We start from the raw sequence: 20,711 nt of genomic DNA, 5'->3' as shown, positions 1-20,711 counted from the left end.
CCATTTGTTTTGCGTTGGCTGCCGTCGAAAGTTCAAACATATGCGTATCCTAATGATGTTCCGTATTTTGTTAGAGGATATATGTTAAATATTGGAGAATGCTACATAATTTAGATTGAAATATTATAAAAATGATTTAAAAATGATGATTTAGCGTGTACATGTTTAGTTTTATAATGAAAAAAATTATAGATATAATTACCGTATGCTTGCATGTTGAGATTTGTGTGTTTAATGAGTTGTTGTGATATGTTTACATGTAGATTTTAGGAGTGCTAATAAATATTATATTTGTTTATTGAGTTTTATATATTTAATGAGCAAATTTTTTTATAGAAAGAAGAGATGCGTTGTCTTTCGTCCCCGTGGCAAACTGGCCAAGTTCACACATTGATAACTAGTAGTCCGTGCATACGTATGGAACAGCAAGGCCTGACGAATTCGGCATCCCAAATAACGTAACCTTCGATTCTCCTTTACGTCGATCTGCAGGTGTGCGTTTATCGATCCATGGCTGCGACTGTCGGACCGTGAGCCGTTTGAGTGGTCGTTGTCTCGTTCTCGTGCACTGGGAGCACCTGTGGCCAAAAGCTTCGCGTACATTACTTGCTCAAGCCGGCAGAGCCCGTATTCGTTGTTGATTTCTCAATTAATTTCCGTTGCAGTTTTCTACAATTTGACAATTTTTGGCGGATGTCATGCGGTTGTTGGCGTCGTTTGATACGACAATACGCTGATGTCCTTTCCTTCACGCGGGTATAAAACTCCCATCTTCTTTTTGGCTCTATTGTCAGCTTTCTCACCTCATATGAACAATAAGCTGGTTTTTGAAGAAGCTAAATTATCGGTCTGACTTCTGAGGTGAGGAGAGCCCCGGAACTTTGATCCAGTTTCGAGGAAAGATGTAGAAGCTTTGCGTGATGTAGAGTAGAACGTTGACAGCTCTACGCCAACCAACCAACAAATACGTCTTTAAACCATTTAAGGTTCTGTCTGAAATAAATAGCTAATTGGAGAAATTAGATCAGGGTCAAATACAAATGCATTAGTCCGATTCTCCTGATTAAAAATTCCAAAGTTTCTTTGTCCGTGTCCATGCTGACCATGCATCTTCTTCCATTTGGCCGATCATTCGAGGCTGGAGGGAGTCGGTGAAGAAGGCGCCAGCGATCGAAGAGAAGCCTCGCGGCGACGTTACCTGTAACATCACGGCCCGGTGACTTCTTTTCTGAGAGAAGCAGAGTCTCGCGTCTCACTCTCCTCTCCTGCCGCAGTTAATTTACTGTAGATCGGTGATCACGCAAGCATGACTGCACCTCAATTTTAACGCGACACTGGCACGTGCTATGTGATCTTATTTAAGAATCGAAGGATTAGCTAATTAATCACTGTCCCGGAAAATCGGCTTCGTTCAATCCTCGAGATCCACCGCACACAGACAGCGTCTACTGCCCGCTCTCGGGGCCGGCGAGTAAAATACTGAACACATGGAGATTTCGCTAGATGAGGTAAGCACAGCGGCAGCCTGACGAGCGCGTTGGGCTGTCCCCATCGATCGCGACTTGCGTCAGTGACGGAATAGGATTCGGCTGCCGAACGAATTAACCGGCCCGGGTCCGGTTGGTCTGGTTGGGCGGGCCCTCGCCATCGATCATGCCGTGCCGTCGTACTACGTACGTGGGAGGCGGCAACCGACCAGGCAGACCGATCCGTCGGTTTCTCGCTACGAGCACCCACATGCGGGTGGGCGAAAACGCCGCGAGAACCACCAGGACACGGCCTGGGCTTGACACCCGCGCGCGCCGCGCGGTGTCCGTGTAGGACGACCAGGAGATAATCCACAGGATCCTTGGTTTCCTTGCAGGGATTAAGCTCTCGTTGGCGTGGCAGGTCGACGATCTGATCCTCGCGTGCTTGGCTCCAATATCGGCAGAAAATAAAAATAATGCGATTGGATCGGTTTCCGGTTTCCACCGAACGTGCTTTGCATGGGTCTCCATCGTGGATGGACTAGTCTCTAACCCTCCTACGGATGAGTTTCCAAGATAAAATCCCAATGCATTAGTTTCCATAGGTAGTAAAATCATATCATGGCTACGGCCGCGTCTCCATCGTATAGTGTCCGCATTGTCGCGTCGACGATACAGAGGTCCAGCTTGCGTGTAGTAAAGCAGAACCCAAATGATACGATAAACACATACACAGGGGTCATCGATATCAATTGCAAAGAAGATCGATCGTGCCTGATTTGGATAGGCGGAGCACGATACGGATTGATCGGTCAATCGATGTGTGCAGCCTCGAATCTCTATCGGCTGAGTATAGCACCAAAGTGGAGCCGCTTCGCGATGGTTTTTGGCCTTTTGGGCTATGGTCTAGCTAGCTTAATCGAGAAAAAGTAGGCGAACGATCGCACGGCTTGGCTTAAGCTCCAAGGCTGTCTCCGTGCCTCGCGCCGGCAATCATACAGGCACACGGTTTCTAGCTGTTCCTCACTACTTCTGTCAATCTGTCGTCAGTTCACATTTCCTCCTGATTCCTGTTGGTGCAGAGAGATTTTTTTATCACTGATCAATGGGGCCGCCGTGGTTTGACAGAGGAATGGCTATGGTTGGGTTTAGTTCCACGTTAAAATTGGAAGTTTGAAAAAATTAAAACGATGTGATAGAAAACTTGGAAGTTTATGTGTGTAGAAAAGTTCGATGTTACGAAAAAATTGAAAGTTTGAAGAAAAAAAGTTGGAATCTAAACATGGCCTATATCAGTAGCCAGAAGGACAGCACCAAATGCGTCCCAAACAGTGGCAGAGCTAGAATGTGCTCAAAAGTAGGATTAAACTAGTATAATCTACGAGCAATTTTGGATTGATGATAAAATGTGCCATACCAATTTTTTGGTAGTTTGAATAGTAAATATGATGGTTTGGTTTGGAGCCAAATGAATGGTAATGCCCATGCTTAATTTGGTATAATTTTAGAACTTTCTTCACCATTACACAAAATTTGGCTCTCAGTTGGTACCAATCCAAACCCATTACTTAGAATGCTACCCTATCAAAATTTTGTTAGTGCCAAAACGTGCCTAGGTTTTGGCACCCTAATATTTTGGTATGGCACTAAACCAAACAAGCTCTACATAAATTTATCTTTTGTCTTCCATTTTTCAAAATTTAAAGTATAACTAGAAAAAGTTTTCGTGTGTTGCAATGGGAAAAAACTAAAAGTACACCAAATTTAAATAACTTTAAAATGACATTTTTTTCATAACCTACTGTAATATATGTTTTCTTTTCTTGTAGAAGCACAATATATATGTTTTTTTCCACAGATTTATAAATTATTTTATTGCAGTAATAATGAAATATTTATTCACATTTGTGGCTTAGAAATCAACAAATTAATTGAAAGAAAAATATATGCCGTTGATAATAGTGGATCTAGAAAAAGTTTTGGTCCATGTTTAGAGATAATAATGTAGATTTATCAAATATAAGCTCTATTTTTATAATTAGATTTTATTCAAATCATGATCTCATACTGGCCAGCAAACCGAACTGTTTTGTAACTGTCAACACACATAGGATATAGCTAGGGTTTGCGAACATGAACACAAAATAAACGAAAGATCATTCAGCAATTATTTAATTGGAAAAAAGAATCAAAATCCTCCCTTTCATGTTTGGGCCGAATATGAAAATGTCCAGATTATCTCCCTTTATCTCCTCTTTGTTCTGGCCTGTTTCCTTTCTCCGTTAAAGTCCAGTTTGCATCTTTCTTCAATCGGGCCTAAAGAAGTCCCAATAGAAGTCTAATTTGTCTCCCTCTCGCTACAGTATATCTTCAAGCTCCAACCGAGCCAGAGCCCGGCCTACGCCTGATGCCACCCCAATCCCGCCTCCGATTCGACCAAACTCGTGGAGATAATCTCAAAATAGTTGGGAGCTTTTGATCTATATCTCCAACTCTATCTTTCCCCTAAATTGAAGGAAATCCCGTGGAAATCGTTCTCCTATCGAGCTCAAGCTCGAGTTTATCTCTCCGGCGAACCCAAGTCCTATTCAACCAAATTAGCGCGTTGGCAGACAAAAAAAAAGTGGCGAATAGAAAGTTACCAATTTTTTAATTAGTTATATATTATTTCAATGGATATTTGGGCATAGGAGTAGGGCTCTAGCCCTAGATTCCCTACTCCTATATCCACCCTGGTCTCAAGTGCGTCTATTGAAGTACTTCCTCCGTTTCAAAATAAATATAACCCTCTACTTATTTTGGTATGATGGAAATACTAAACTTCAATAACTGAGAGTATAATTGTATAGAAGTTCATGGGAGAGAATTCTCCCTGAAAGTATGGAAAGGCATGGAGGGCAAAAACGCAGTTCTCTAGGCACTTTAATTAGGGCAATATCGGATCAAGGCATGAACTGCCCACATTAAGGTGGACAGACAGTCTGTCTACCTTTTCTAGTGAGATTTCCAAGTTCTCTCCAGCTTTGATAACGAGTATTGTGGATTGAACGGCTCCCATAAATATGCTAAAAAGAAAGGGAACATATGGCTCGAAGAGCTTGAGAAAAGCAAACGAAACCACGAGTATTGCTTGTGGAGTTGTCCTTAAAAATGGCCGATGAAGTTTTTGGCATGAGCTTGGCCCGCAGTGGTGCATATGGGCTTCAGCCACTAAACCGAAAGTTTATTGTCCTTGATAAGGCTAAATCAATCGACTCCAGGCCAGATCGGAGTAAGTTCACTATAGGTCCTTCATCTTGACATCGAGTTTGAATCACATTCCTAAACCGTAGTACCAGAAATATTTATCCCCAAATTATGAAAAACTGAGTTAAATTAGATCCTCCGACAGTATAGATGTCTAGTTTCGCTGACGTGGCAAGTTAATCAGGTCCACTCATGATGACTAGGCGCTTAAATGGCAAAAACAAAAGTGGGCTTCACATGTCATACCCACTCTTCTCTCTCTATCTCCTCAATGTCGCATCCTTCCTCTTCTACCCTCTCCCTCTCTCCCTCCCTCGCCAGCCGGCCACCAGAACACTATTGGTAGCCCTCCGGCCTTCCCTCCTCCCTCCACCCCACGATACACCGGTGGGTCAAGCAGATCCCTCACTAACACCATCGATGCCGCAAACGCGCCTCGAGCGGATCCTCCGTCGTCCTCGTCAGCGTTGTGCTTGGGCTCCTCGTCACAAGCTCGCTAGGATTCCGCCCTATCCACCTCCTCCTCATGCTTGTCGACACTGCCAACAGTGGCGAAGCGGTGCGTGGATCTGGAGGAAGAGGACGGGGAGAAAGGAGGATGTGGCCTCACCATCGCCACTCCCTTCTCCACTGTCACCGAGCTTGTGGCGTACGGCACCATGGACGCGCTCTTCACCATGATGTCGTTCGACGATGGCTTCCACGGAAGCTTCCCCCTTCATCCTCCTCACAACTCGACCGGAGTTTGGTGCCTGTCATCGCGGTGCTTCTCAGCAACCACGAGAAGAGAGAGGAGAGCAGGGTTAATCCTATCGGTTAGGCCGATTTGATCGTGCCTCACTGAAATGCTAAATTTCGGAAATTTCGGTCCGAATTTTCTGAATTTTTGAACAAAATTTAGTTGAATTTGAACAAATATTATCAAAATTCATGAAAAATTTGATCCGAAGTAATATAGTATCGGAGGGGACTGAAATGACCGGAATTTCCGAAATAACCGAAATTTCGGAAATTTCGGTCCGAAATCTCCAGCCCTGGAGGAGAGGGTGGCTCATGAGTAGGGCTGCGTGGAGTTCTAGCCTCCCCACGTCCTTCCTCTCGACCTATTGCTGGGAGCCGTGATGACCAACAGGACAGGGACGATAGTTTGGGGAGGACGGCTTGAGGCAGATGGGGTGACGACCAACACGCACTTGCACCTTCGTGCTCCTGCTACACATCGTTTTCGTCTCTGTCAGTTTCCACTCGCTGCTGCGGACTCCTCCCCCTCCTTCGGCGGCAGCGAGTAAGGGCGAGGTTGTTGTTCTGCGTAGCCGTCAGGGAGCCAACAGCTCACTGTCCTGAGGCCTCTCACAGTGCAAGCCATGGGGCCCGTACCCCTAGCCCAAAAAGTTGGCCTAGAGACACCCATCCCACAGTGCAAGCACCTCTAGTTGTGTGGCTTAATTGAATGGAGACACTGGTAAAGGGTATCAAGCCCACAGTGGGCGTGATCCCAGGCGCGTTACCCCACATTTATTTCTCTCAACTACCCTCGCCTACTAGTCGCACCACCCTTTCCCCTCCCCTCCTCGGCGCGACCGCCTCCTCGGCTCCTCCTCTCTCCCGCACCACCGCGCCTCCTCCTCTCCTGTCGCGCCTCCTCGCCTCCCACGTTGACGGCACCGCCTCGTCGCAAGAAACCGCACGCACCGGCGAGCCTTTCCCCTCCCTCTATGTCCCACGTCGCTCCTCTCCGAGTCCGCCGTCGCGCCTCCTCCCGGTTCGCCACTGTGCCTTTCCTGACGGTGGGAGCGGCGGGGGCGGCGTGGCGATTCTTGGCGGCGGGCAGCAGGCGGTTCTTGGCGGCGGCGACCAGATCTGGAGCACCGGTGAGATGGTCCTCTTCCTTGCCTCCCATATCGGTTCTTGGAGGGCGGCAGCGAGTCCTCCTCGAGTCCTCCACCGGCGGCGGGAGCAACGAGTCCTCCGCCATCAGCGTCGCTCCCCACCTCGTCGTCGGAATTGGAGCAGGCAGGGGTGGTGTTGCAGGAGGAGTCCGATCTGTTGAATCTTGCTGTGATGATTTTGCTTTCGTTATCTTTTTCATCTTGCTGAATCCGATCTGTTCTTCTCTTCCAATCCCCAAGATTTTCTTGCCTTTTCTCTTCCAATCCAATCTGTGGCGGGAGAAATTATGCTATGGCGGGAGGGGATTTTGGGAGGGTGAATTGGGGATTTTGGGCGCTAGGCCACGCGAGCACGAGACTGCGCTGCCCACAGCGCGCGTGACCCGCCTTTTCTCCTTGCCGCGCGCCCTCGTTTTGGCGAGGCTTTGCGTCGCTCAAGTAGGGGACGACAAACCTAGCTAAGGCGCGGGCGCTTGCTCCACATCGATGAAATTCTGAGCTGGCGCAACTAGGTAACGCGCCAGCTCAGTGCACTGTGAGAGGCCTGATCTGCCCCGTGTTGCCCAAATTAAGGCCCGTCGTTCTGCTCTGTTTGCTCCACTGCTCCTTGCTTGAAGCATGCACGCATGGCTCCGCCTGTCACCGCTCGATGGATAGAGGGAGAGAGGGGGATAAGAAAGAAAATATTGTTTCATCGATTTATGTGGGTCCCATTTGATTTTTTTGTTTTTTATTTTGCTCGTCGTGTCATGTTAGTAAAAATCACCTTCAACATTGTCTTAGGACTATATTTGCACCGGTTTTAAAAGATAAGGATGTGTTATACCTGGTTTTACTTTTGAGGGACGCGATTGAGATTTGACGTCAAGATGAGGGACCTGAAGTGAACTTATGCCAATTTGTGTAGCTGCGTGAAGCCGACAAAAATGCCAATAGGACAACTGCGAACCTAGTACAAGTAATGACTGACTTGCACAGTGAACGGTAGTAGCATTTGACAAGACTTGGCTGAAATATAGACATACAGTGCTTCTTTCTTGACTAGGGCCATGTTTTTTCCCAGTATGCCATGATTTTTTTTAAACATACGAATGCACATTTAAAGTATTAAATGTAGAGTAATAACGAAACAAATTATAGATTCTGCCTGTAAAATATGAGATGAATTTATTAAACCTATTTAATTTATCATTAGCAAATGTTTACTGTAGCATCACATTGTCAAATCATGACGTAATTAGACTCAAAAGATTCGTCTCGTGATTTACATGTAAACTGTGCAATTGGTTTTTTTCGTTCACATTTAATGCTCTATTCATGTGTCCAAACATTTGATGTGACAGAAAAGTTGGAAGTTTGAAAAAAAAATTAAATCTAAACACGGCCTATAAATATCTAACCATCCTTTGCCTGTCGATGGCAGAGCTTTCTTTGAGGGAGAAGGGCTAAGCAAGTATTGGAGTCAAGCGTAAAAGTTTTACTTGGCTACACACGACTACTACCTACTCCCTCCGTTTCATAATGTAAGTCATTTTAGCATTTTCCATATTCATATTAATGTTAATGAATCTAGATAAATATAAATGTCTAGATTCATTAACATCACTGTGAATGGGGAAATGCTAAAATGACTTACATTGTGGAACGGAGGAAGTATTTCTATTTCGATTCTCCAAATGAGCCCAAATCAAACAAAGCCTGAAATATCGGCAGTTTTATGCTCTTCGGAAATGTAATCATCGTAAGCAGTAACAGAGGAAAACCTGAGCCACAAACCTCCGCGATTCCCTGTCCAAGTGTAAAGTAATCCGCATCTGCTCCGCGCCAAGACATGAGGCAGCTTTCCATATCACCGTATCCATATAGGCCACCCGGCACTTGTGCACCACCGTGTCTTGCAACTAGCTCCGGTCCAAAACCGCACTTGTGCACGACGGCTACTCACTCTCGCAGTGGCGTGTTAGCATAGCACCGCTCGCTCGTTGCTCGCGCGCGCCGGGAATCCTAGCAATGGCCTCCTTCTCCTCGCTCTGCTGCTACCTGCTGCTCTTCGTCGTCGTCGTGGTGCTCACGGGCAGCTGCCGTGCCAGGGACACAGTCGTGCCCGGCCGCCCGCTCGCCGCGAACGAGACGCTGGTCTCGGGCGGCGACGCCAACTTCGTGCTCGGCTTCTTCACCCCGCCGGGCGCCAACAGCACCTACGTCGGCGTCTGGTACAACAAGGTCTCGGTCCGCACCGTCGTCTGGGTCGCCAACCGCGAGGACCCACTCCCCGGCGACGTCGCGGACAACCCCGACGCCACGCTCTCCGTGTCGCCCACCGGGACGCTCGCCATTGTAGCGGGGAACTCGACCGTTGTGTGGTCGGTCACGCCGGCGGCCAAGCTGGCGAGCCCCACGGCTCGGATCATGGACAGCGGAAACCTGGTGATCGCGGACGGCTCTGGTGGTGCGGTGGCGTGGCAGGGGTTCGACTACCCGACCGACACGCTGCTCCCGGAGATGAGGCTGGGCGTCGACTACGTGAAGGGGAGGAACAGGACGCTGACGGCGTGGAAGAGCCCCTCCGACCCCTCGCCGGGCTCCGTCGTGATGGCCATGGACACGTCCGGCGACCCCCAGGTGTTCATCTGGAACGGCGCCGAGAAGGTCTGGCGCTCCGGCCCCTGGGACGGCGTCCAGTTCACCGGCGTCCCGGACACCGTCACCTACTCCGGCTTCACCTTCAGCTTCATCAACAACGCCAAGGAAGTCACGTACAGCTTCCAGGTATAAACTGACGAGTACCCGTGCAATTTATGTGTACAACTTTTTAAATTTTATTGGAGTTGTACCGTACCGCCGGTGCCATGTCATATATGAGACACGCGTGCGCGTTCGTGTAGGTGCACAACGTGTCGATCATATCGAGGCTGGGGCTGAACAGCACGGTGAACTACGGGCTGCTGCAGCGGTCGACGTGGGTGGAGGCGGCGGGGACGTGGAACCTGTACTGGTACGCGCCCAAGGACCAGTGCGACGAGGTGTCCCCGTGCGGGGCCAACGGCATGTGCGACACAAACAACCTGCCCGTCTGCTCCTGCCTCCGCGGCTTCACGCCCAAGTCGCCCGAGGCGTGGGCGCTGCGTGACGGCCGCGCGGGGTGCGTGCGGTCGACGCCGCTCGACTGCCAGAACGGCACCGATGGGTTCGTCGCCGTGAAGCACGCCAAGGTGCCCGACACGGAGCGGAGCGTCGTGGACCTGGGCCTCAGCCTGGAGCAGTGCCGGAAGGCGTGCCTCATGAACTGCTCCTGCACGGCGTACGCGAGCGCCAACGTGAGCGGTGGAGGCCGCGGCCACGGCGCCGGCACCGGCTGCGTCATGTGGACGACGGGGCTCACCGACCTGCGCGTGTACCCGGAGTTCGGCCAGGACCTCTTCGTCCGCCTCGCCGCCGCGGATCTCGGTACGCCATCACATTCCACGCGAACTGTGTACTATGCATTGCTACATACGTACGTATATATATATATCTACGTATTACATGCATGTTTTACGTATTCCATGCATGCTGCGCTGCATATAGAATCTTTTCCATGTGTTTGGTGTTCGTTCTCGTTCCGTCCAAATCAGACAGCACAAAAGTACGTCGAAGGCCAGATATTTGGGCCTCCTAGTCCATTCCTTTTTGGCTATCTCCCTCTAATCCTCCATAGCTCCAATCCCTCCTTTTTTCGGGAGAATCTCAATAGAAGATTAGAAAGAGATGATGAGTGCCACGCAGCGTGGCCTGCTTCAACCGAGAGAACTTGCTGCCCTGATCCATTTCACTGGAAGACGATCACGACATTGATTTTGATTCCGGCCATCTTTATTCCTTGCCCTTTAATCTCCTTTTCTCTCCATCATGAAGCCGATCGATGTTAGCAAGGGAGAAAGGAAGCGAAAGGAGCTTTGATTAATTAGCCAGACAGCGATCGATACCATTTGGTCCCGGGCTCTTTCGAAGGCGGGGCGCTTATCGTCGCAAAAGAAGCACGCTTTGATTTTAGGAGCTATCACGCGCAACAAAAGCTCAATTATACACGGTAGAGGAATGAGACGGCTTCCACGTCGATCTCTCCAACGTGCATCATATCACTGCACCTGCTAGCTCCCGTGCAGCATTCTCGAGTCGATACATTGCTGCTCGGCCATTTGTGAGGCCCCTACTGATCGCCTCGACGTGTATCATCGACCAAAGGAGCCTTTTATATGGTGTGGGGCTTGCCCGATTTGGCAGCTAGTACAAAGATTAGAGGGCCCTGTACACCACAAGAGCGAAGTGTGGCCGTCGTCTTGATTGGTAGGTGAAATTTCTCCGGGAAGAAGATAAAGTAGCAGATCTTGGATAGCTCTAGTCAACAGCGACAAGACAAATAGACAATGATCCTCATTATTTGAGGAAATAGGCAGAGGCAGGGATTGCAGTAGGTCTGTAGATGTACGTACAAATCTTTAGCTTATAAATTTGAAACGAATTTGATGGGTCTGAAGTTTGAACTCACGGTGCAACTTGGAACTTAATTTGGATCTTACGCTTGTTGTGTTCAATAATAGTATTTTAAGACGATGGTAAGTTCACATGACAAAAAGGAAATTGAGAAGTACTCTTTTCGTCATGTAATATAATAACCTAGTATCAGATGCGACATATTGTAATGTCTCATTCAGTCGTGAACACATCCTAATGTCTTAGTCGGTTCTATATTGAGAAAATCCCTTGTATACCCCTAAAATTTTAGCTAATTCTTTCTATGCTCTTCAATCTATCTATCTATCTATCTATTATATTATTAAAACAGCTTTGTAAGGAGGCACCACGTTCGCTGTGGGGGCTAGAAATTCCCACATTAATCGGAGAAAAAGAAAAAAAAAGAAAAGGAGAGTCCAAGTAGAAATACGATTTAAAAATAGCTGAAATTCGGAATTAAAAATAAGCAATATTGAAAGAAGTTTTCACATAAGAACCCAATACGAGATTAATCAAAATTTGAAATAATAATAAAATAAAATTCAAAATTAGAAAAGGAAAGGAGAGTCTAAGTAGGAATATAATTTAAAAATAGCTGAAATTCGGAATTAAAAATAAGAAATATTAAAAGAAGAGTCCATATAAGAACCCAATACGAGATTAATTAATATTCAGAGTAAAAATAAAATAAATCCGAAATTAGAAAAAAGAGAATAAAAGAAGAGTTCAAGTAGGAATAATATTTAAAATTAGCTGAAATTCGGAATTAAAAATAAGCAATATTGAAAAAAGAATCCATATAAGAACCTAATACAAGATTAATTAAAATTTCGAATAAAAATAAAATAATATCCAAAATTAGAAAAATTAAAAGAGAGTTCAAGTAGGAATACAATTTTGAAACAACTGAAATTGAAAATAAAAAATAAAAACATAAAAAAAACACAATACGGTATTAACTAATTTTTTAGAAAATAGATTCTGAAATTAGAAAAGGAAAAATAAGATTTCAATTAGGAATACAATTTATAAATAATTAAAATTTGTGATAAAAATAAAGACTATTGAAAGAAAATACCATATAAAATACATGATGAGATAAAATTAAGCAACTGGCCTATCAAGGAATAAAGTGGTGGCGGTTGATATGATATATAAAAATTGTTAATAAAAAACCAAATAGAATCCTAATGACGATTAAAAGGAGGGACGTCAGGCATGCCGTAAAGCAAACAAGTAAGGCGGTTGCCGAGACTTCTAGAAAGTAAAAAAAAAAACTCATTGATAATCATATTCGATTTTTAAAATCTCAGTGACAATAAAAAGGAGAAGCATCGGGCGGGGTGTATAAGAGTATAGTTGCAGAGCCGCCGACGGTTGATGGGACTTCTAGAAAATAAAAAAATGAATTCCAACGATTGTTATGTTCGATTTTTAGAATCACAGTGACAATAAAGACTAGGCATCAGACGGGCTGTAGAGGGGCATAGTGGCATCGTTTGATGGGATTTCTAAAAATTATAAAAAATAAAACTACAAGTCCAATTTTTAAAGGTTCAAAACTTTTAAAAAGTAAAAAAAAACGATGATAATCATGTTCGATTTTAAAATCTCAATGTCAATAAAGAAGGGAGGCAGTGGGCGAGCCGTAGAGGAGTACAATGGCAAAGTTGCTGATGGTTTGGCGGGACTTTTAGAAAGTAAAAATGAACCCAAATGATAATTATCTTTTGATTTTTAAAATCTCAATGACAATAAAGAGAAGAGACAGTGGACAGGCCGCAGAGGAGTATAATGTCAATGTTCGATGGGACATCTAGAAATTATAAAAACGAAATCCAACGTGACAATAAACTCTAAAAACTATAAAATCCAATTTTTAAAGGTTCCAAGAAGAATGAATAGAAATAGTAATAGATCGAGTAAGTAAATAAAGAAGGAGATGATATAAGGGTAGCAACTGGTGTGACTTTTAAAAACTATATAATTAGAAACACGATGATGATAAGGTTTGGTCTTTCAAAGTCTTAAGACAATGAGATAGCTATTTAATAAATTTTAAGTAAAATCATACTAAAAGAATATATGATTTTGTTAGGGTGCTAGCCACGCAATTGCGCGGGCCAACCAGCTAGTTATATTATTAAAGGAATAGAAAAAGGAGTCTCCATGTTCGCTCTCATGGCCTAGAAATTCTTACATTAATCGGAGAAAAAGAAAAGGTAGAGTCCATATAGAAATACAATTTAGAAATAGCTAAAATTCGGAATTAAAAAATAAGAAATATTAGAAGAGGAGACTAGAGTCCATATAGAAATACAATTTAGAAATAGTTAAAATTCGGAATTAAAAAATAAGGAATATTAGAAGATGAGATTAGAGTCCATATAGAAATACAATTAGGAAATAACTGAAATTCGGAATTAAAAATAAGGAATATTAGAAGTAGAGTATAGAGTCCATATAGAAATACAATTAGGAAATAATAGAAATTCGGAATTAAAAATAAGGAATATTAGAAGTAGAGTATAGAGTCCATATAGAAATACAATTAAGAAAAAAAAATAGAAATTCGGAATTAAAAAATAAGGAATATTAGAAGTAGAGTATAGAGTCCATATAGGAATTTAAAACTAACTAAAATTCGGAATAAACATAATAAAATTAAAGGTAGAGTTTTGAGTCTGTATAAAAATACAATTTACAAATAACTAAAATTCGAAATTAAGAAAAACACGGGAAGAAGAGTCTAAAGTCAACATAGGAATACAATTTAGAAGTAACTGAAATTCGAAATTAAAAATTAAAGAATATTGAAAGATGAGTTTAGAGTCCACATAGAAATACAATTTGAAATAATAAAAATTCAGAAATAAAAATAAATAATATTGGAAGAAGAGCCTAGAGTCTATATAGAAATACAATTTATAGAAAATTCGGAATATAATTTACAACTAAAATTTGATATTAAAAATAATTAATAACTAACACGTATATAAAATACAATATGAATATTACACATTTGTAGTTTCGTAAAGTTATTGCAAAATTTAAAATTATGATGTTATTTTAATATATTTGAATAATATAATTAGAAAACATATATGGTATTATATGAGAGAAAATATAATGATGTTAGCCGCGCAATCTGCGCGGGCCACCATGCTAGTTTTACTTACTTCTTTGTATACCCTCAAAAAATTTGATTTTGATCTCTTCCATGCATCTCCCATCAGTTGACCGTTAGTTGACCGTCTAATTTCTATAAAAATGATCATTTTACTTTTTGGATGAACATACAAATTTATGAATTACATTATTGAAAATGTAAAAATTTTTAGCATGAGACTATTATAGTTATGAGTTTGATTGATGTGTGATACATTATTTATGATAAAAAAAATTTAGATAATGAAATAAAAATATGTATTTATTTTATTTTATAAAAAAGTCATAAAATGAGGAGCATTCATACAAAGATAGGATTGTGAATGCTCACCATTTTTTTTTATGAATGCTCCCGATAAAAAAAGATCTATTGCCCTATTAAATTTCAAATAAAAATTTAATTTATTACATTTGTTTTGTTTTTAAAATTTATGTCAAAATTTTCCACACTAATTATTTAGTCTCATTTTCTACATAAAATGCACATATTTTGCACCCAAGCAAAATTTTCAATTGTTTTTCAAGCTTTTATATATATATATATATATATATATATATATATATATATATTCAAACCTAAATCATCAAGGGCATTAAAGACATTTGCCACTGACTTAACGGTGAAATAAAGGAAAATGTGACGGCAAGGGTATGGAAGGGATCAAGTTAAAATTTTAGGGGTATAGAAGGGATCGGGTAAATTTCAGGAATATAAAAAGAGATTGAGTAAGTTTTCAAGAGTATAAAGGATATTTACTCTTCTATATTATTATAGTATAGGAAAGAGGGAGTGGAGGCACTCCCTCCGTCCCATTATAATTGCACTTGAGAATTTCCGTGTCAGACGTTTAACCGTCCGTCTTATTTGAATTTTTTAATCATTAGTATTTTTATTGTTATTAGATGATAAAAAATAAATAACACTTTATGCGTGACTTATTTTTAAAAATATTTTTATAAAGTTTTAAAATAAGACGGACGGTCAAACATTATACACGGAAACCCATGATTTTTAAATTGGGATAGAGTGATTAGTGTACCAGTAGGAAGGAGGGAGTACGAAGTACACCTCTATCTTAAAAAAATCTAATCTTAGCTACGAATCTAGACACGTGGTCACAAGGATTTATCTTTTTTTTTTGACAGAATAGTAACGTACTAGGAGAGCTAGAAAGTTGTAGCCTTGTTGGGAATTGGATTTGGAACCGGGCAGATCGATGTGAAGAATCTTCCCTTGCCGAGTCAGAGACAGTTCTTTTCCCCGGGTTCCCAACTCCCATATTTCATTTTCCGCGTTCACGCTTTTCAAACTGTTAAACGACACGTCTTTAAAAAAATATATATGAAAGTTGCTTTTAAAAAATCAAATTTATGTATTTTTTTAAAAAAATTTACTAATACTTAATTAATCATGCGCTAATGAACCACTGTATTTTCCGTGTGTGGGATATGGGTTCCCAACCGGAACTAGCTAACACAGCCAAGCTAGAAAACATCCCATCTGCCACAAAGCTCCGCGTGGCAGTCAAACAACCTCATGTCTCGTTGGGTTATAGATTGTTATACAGCGTACTCTGCATAAAAAACAAATTTAGTAGCGGATGTGACAAATTTTATTACTATAAATCTGTACATACACATGTTTAGATTCATAATAATAAAATGTCATATTCTGTCATAGATTTGCTTTTTAGGACGAAGAGAGTAGGAAGGACCGAGTAGAAGCAGTGAACCAGTAGCACTAAAAGGTTGTACTCCCTCTGTCCCAAATATAATAACTTCTAACATTTAGAATTTGTCCAAAATATAACAAGTTATCCACCAATATTCTCTTCTCAATCAATCACAAACGTCCACAATTCAATTTTCCTATTTACTTTCACTTATTCTTCAATCACAACCCTTTCCTATTTAATTCTACCAATTTTCTCAATAACCGTGACCAACTCTACGGAGGGAGGGAGTAGTCTCGTTGAGAATTGGATTTGGATCGGGACAGATCGATGCGAAGAATCTTCCCTCGCCGAGTCAAGCCAGAAAACATCCCAATCTGCCACAAGCTTCACGTCGCAATCAAACAACCATCAGTCCCTTCGCTTTATCGCCCAGCCGGGAGAGATATTTTCCGTGCAAAAACCACGCTCCAAAGCGACCGGCCGCCACCGCACCACCCGCGACATGGCAGCGGCCAGCGGGGGTGGCCGGCCAATCGGCCATACGCCTCGCTTTCCAGCACACACTGCACGCGCGGCCGCGGGCGGCGTACCGGCCGAACCATCGAGACTGTGCATCGACAAATATGTGAACGTGTGATGCGTCGCCGGGCTCTGCGGCGTTGCTGGGCTTACCGAAAACGCAAAGTGTGGAGGCCTATGTGCCTCTAGAGCATTCAAAACCACAAATGTTCAAACGCTAGACACCGATAAATCCTTACGAAGAGGTTGGGTACTTGGGTAAACATGTTGAACTGGTTCATGGTTGATCACATATTCACATGCATTTGCCACTGTAGATCGCCTGTGATGCTGTAGCGCAAGGTTTCCAGGTGTACCTGAAACAGAGCATCTGACTCTGGTTTGGCATTGTTTCGAGGGCATCATATGTGGCACTACATGTTGTTCAGCGCGCTACTCTGCTCTACGAATAGGCCCCTATTCTTCTCGGCTTGTTCATTAGATTATTTGCTTCACACTTCGAAAAATATATTTTATTAAAAAAAACCTTTCCAATAGCATTACTTAGGTGGTGTTTGAATCTCTTTAAATTAAAAATTAAGTGTTTCACGTAAAACGAGATGATAATAATCATATAATTGAGTTTTAATTATTACAAACTTAAAAAATAGATTAATCTGATATATTATAACAGCTTTCATATAGAAAGTTTTTGCACGAAACGTACATTTTAGCCGTTTGAAAAGCGTGTCACGAGTATCCAAAAGTTTATTCAACTTTTGGAGAAAAGAACATGGCCACTTCTTTTAAGATATTTATTTTTTTTAAAAAAATATTCCTACATTAAATAGATATTCTGTAACAATAATCGTTCCATATTCCAAACCAAACAGGTAATACTGATTAAATGCTCATATATGGGGCAACTCATTATATTCCTCTAGATAAATTAGTCGATATGTCGATGCATGCCATCATCGATTTAACAGCTACGTTTTTCTTGCACAGGTTTAACAAGCAAATCTAACAATGCACGTGTAATAATCGCCATCGTTGTCAGCATCTCATCTGCGACGTTTTTGTCAGTTCTCGCTGGTTTTCTCGTCTGGACAAGAAAGAAGAAGAGAGCAAGAAAAACCGGTAATGGCCATGTGTCTTCTGAGTGTTAACAAACAGATAACTTATACTACCTCCGTCCCAAAATAAGTGCAGCCGTGGATATCCGTGCCCAACGTTTGACTGTTCATCTTATTTGAAAAAATTATGAAAAATTTGAAAATATTTAGTTACACATAAAGTACTATTCATGTTTTATCATCTAATAGCAATAAAAATACTAATCATAAAAAAATTTCAAATAAGACGAACGGTCAAACGTTGCACGTGAATAATACAAAACTGCACTTATTTTGGGACGGAGGGAGTACATTAACATTCAGTACCATATAAATACTTGAACAAAAAGGGGAAAATAATAAGGCCCCCTTTGATTCAAAGGAAATTCATAGGAATTTTAGAGGATTTCATTCCTATAAGAATTTTTCCTACAAAGCCCATTGAATCAAAGGAATGAACCCTATGGAATCCTATGAAATTCCTATGGAATGCCTCTTCCCATACAAGTTTTGGAGGAATTTTAACAAGAGGTAGAACCTCATGAAAAAAAATCCTTTGAGTCTTTATCTCTCCTCAAATTCCTGTGTTTTTCCTGTGGTCCAATCAAACGATCATTCCTACGTTTTTCCTGTGTTTTGCAATCATCTGTTTTACACTTACATTCCTATCAAAATCCTATGTTTTTTCTATTCCTCTGTTTTTCTATTCCTGTGATTCAAAGGGGTCCTAAACATATTTCAGGTATCATATTCATACCGACTTCTATGTGATTATAGGATCAAGCAAATGGAGCGGTGGTTCCCGCAGTACTGGTCGCCGCTATGAAGGAAGCAGTCATCACGATGACGATCTGGAACTTCCAATCTTTGATCTGGGGACAATTGCAGCTGCTACTGATGGTTTCTCAATCAACAACAAGCTCGGTGAGGGTGGCTTCGGACCAGTATACAAGGTATTTCCTCCGTTTCATATTATAATATGTGTATAGATTCATTAACATAGATATGAATATGTACAATATTAGAAATTTTTATAATATGAAACGGAGGGAGTACAACACTACATCGTTTCACATTATAATATGTGTATAGATTCATTAACATATATATGAATATGTACAATGCTAGAAAGTCTTATAATATGAAACGGAGGGAGTACAACACTACATGAACCACCCCAATGAATCACGCATAAACATGCACACATTTTGAACGCAAGTTCAATGGCAACTCATGATTTCAAGCATCAAAAGGCAATTATTTAAGGTCTTCAGCATAGAAATGAACGAACAATGATGGCATAAAAAAAATGGTCTTCTGAAATTTGAACTACAGCCGCTATGTCTGGTTGATCAACAGGGTAAGCTCGAGGATGGACAAGAAATAGCAGTTAAAACGTTGTCCAAAACATCCGTACAGGGTCTCGACGAATTCAAGAATGAGGTAATGTTGATAGCTAAACTTCAGCATAGGAATCTTGTTCGGCTTCTCGGCTTCAGCATTAGTGGACAAGAAAGGATACTTGTGTACGAATACATGGCAAACAAGAGCCTAGACTACTTTCTGTTCGGTATGACTATCTCAGTCTTTTTATGACCATGAAAAAAATGGCTGATAATACTGTGAAGAACATAACAGTTTGTAAATGTAACAGAAAAATCCAACAGTGTCCTACTTGACTGGCAAGCGCGATACCGTATAATAGAAGGCATTACTAGAGGTTTACTATATCTTCACCAGGATTCAAGATACAGAATCATCCACAGAGACCTGAAGGCAAGTAATGTTCTTCTTGACAAGGAGATGACTCCCAAAATTTCTGACTTTGGCATGGCAAGAATGTTTGGAAGTGAAGAGACAGAAATCAATACCAGAAAAGTGGTCGGCACATAGTAAGTATGCTATGTTAAGTATTACAACAGGAAATACTGATCGTATAAATGAATTTACTCATACATTTGCTTTATTCATTTTGGCTCTTTTGTAGTGGCTATATGTCTCCGGAATATGCAATGGACGGAGTCTTTTCTGTCAAATCAGATGTATTTAGTTTTGGAGTTTTACTACTGGAAATAATTAGTGGCAGGAGGAACAGAGGGGTTTATTCATATTCAAACCACCTAAATCTTCTGGGACATGTGAGAGCTTAAATCATCTACTACATGTTTGAATGGAAGTTGTTTTCTCAATTCAATTTCAGAGTAACTTCAAAAACTTTTTTTCTTTTTTTGCCCCTTAGGCATGGAGCTTATGGAATGAAGGAAAAAGCTTGGAGTTAGCAGATGAAACAATGAATGGCTCGTTCGACTCAGATGAAGTACTCAAATGCATCAGAGTGGGACTCCTATGCGTGCAAGAGAACCCAGATGACCGTCCATTGATGTCTCAGGTGCTTCTGATGTTAGCTACTACAGATGCTACCACATTGCCAACTCCTAAACAGCCTGGCTTTGCAGCTAGAAGAATTCTAATGGAAACAGACACATCATCAAGCAAGCCAGACTGCAGCATATTTGACACTGCAACAGTTACTATACTTGAAGGTCGATAGGATGTTACTGTGCTAATTGAACTTACTAGGGAAATGTGCATTACATAATGTGCTTTCTTCATCACCGTGTGTTTGAGCAACAGAAATTTGCATAATTATTGAATAACTGCACCAACTAGGGTATGGTTCCCTCAATTCAGCAGTTATCCTAAACTGTAGTGACAGAAACTACGGAAGTTATTGTTATTTGGTGATATTTCAAAGCACTATAGCATTAATGTTCCATATGTCCTGAAGATCTCAAAGAGAGCCTTTTCCCCTATTTGCAAACAAGGCCTAAGAATTTTATAAATATTAGGAGCATTAGAATTAACCATGAAGGAATAAGTAATCACGGATTAAAAGTCTTGACAGGATTTCATTTCCAAGTTTTTATGTGAAAATAAAACACCCAGACAACTCTAACTAGTTCATTCTTTTCTACTTGGCCATCATACGATATACTTTCTGATATGATGTTCTGAAAATTATTATGAGTATCTGATTTGTCAGATTAGATGAGTTACATTATCACAATGAGGCCTAGCTGACAGCCTTAAAAACTTGTTGATTATAAGAATCAGGACAGTGATATGATGTCAAAAATAGATAGAATCATCATGCAC

General features: G+C 41.7%; 1 protein-coding gene across 4 annotated transcripts; it reads left to right on the top strand.

Moving 5' to 3' along the window:
• The first annotated feature begins 8,482 nt into the window (after positions 1-8,482).
• LOC127780900 (receptor-like serine/threonine-protein kinase SD1-8) lies at positions 8,483-20,637 on the top strand. Of its 4 annotated transcripts, none has more exons than XM_052307901.1 (8): positions 8,483-9,373; positions 9,490-10,051; positions 17,449-17,580; positions 18,333-18,508; positions 18,975-19,125; positions 19,210-19,447; positions 19,543-19,693; positions 19,795-20,637. In XM_052307901.1, the coding sequence occupies exons 1-8, from the start codon at positions 8,615-8,617 to the stop codon at positions 20,104-20,106; spliced, it is 2,481 nt and encodes an 826-aa protein (XP_052163861.1). In that variant the 5' UTR covers positions 8,483-8,614; the 3' UTR covers positions 20,107-20,637. The 4 variants fall into 4 exon arrangements, with proteins under 4 accessions (XP_052163861.1, XP_052163852.1, XP_052163866.1 ...); XM_052307892.1 differs by having other exon boundaries at positions 18,915-19,125; XM_052307906.1 differs by lacking the exon at positions 17,449-17,580 and having other exon boundaries at positions 18,915-19,125.
• The last annotated feature ends 74 nt before the right edge of the window (positions 20,638-20,711 follow it).

The sequence above is a fragment of the Oryza glaberrima genome, chromosome 1, assembly GCF_000147395.1.
Source record: "Oryza glaberrima chromosome 1, OglaRS2, whole genome shotgun sequence".
Classification (NCBI taxonomy): domain Eukaryota; kingdom Viridiplantae; phylum Streptophyta; class Magnoliopsida; order Poales; family Poaceae; genus Oryza; species Oryza glaberrima.
Note: the sequence above shows the minus strand (reverse complement) of the source record. Positions and strands in the feature narration are given on the sequence as shown.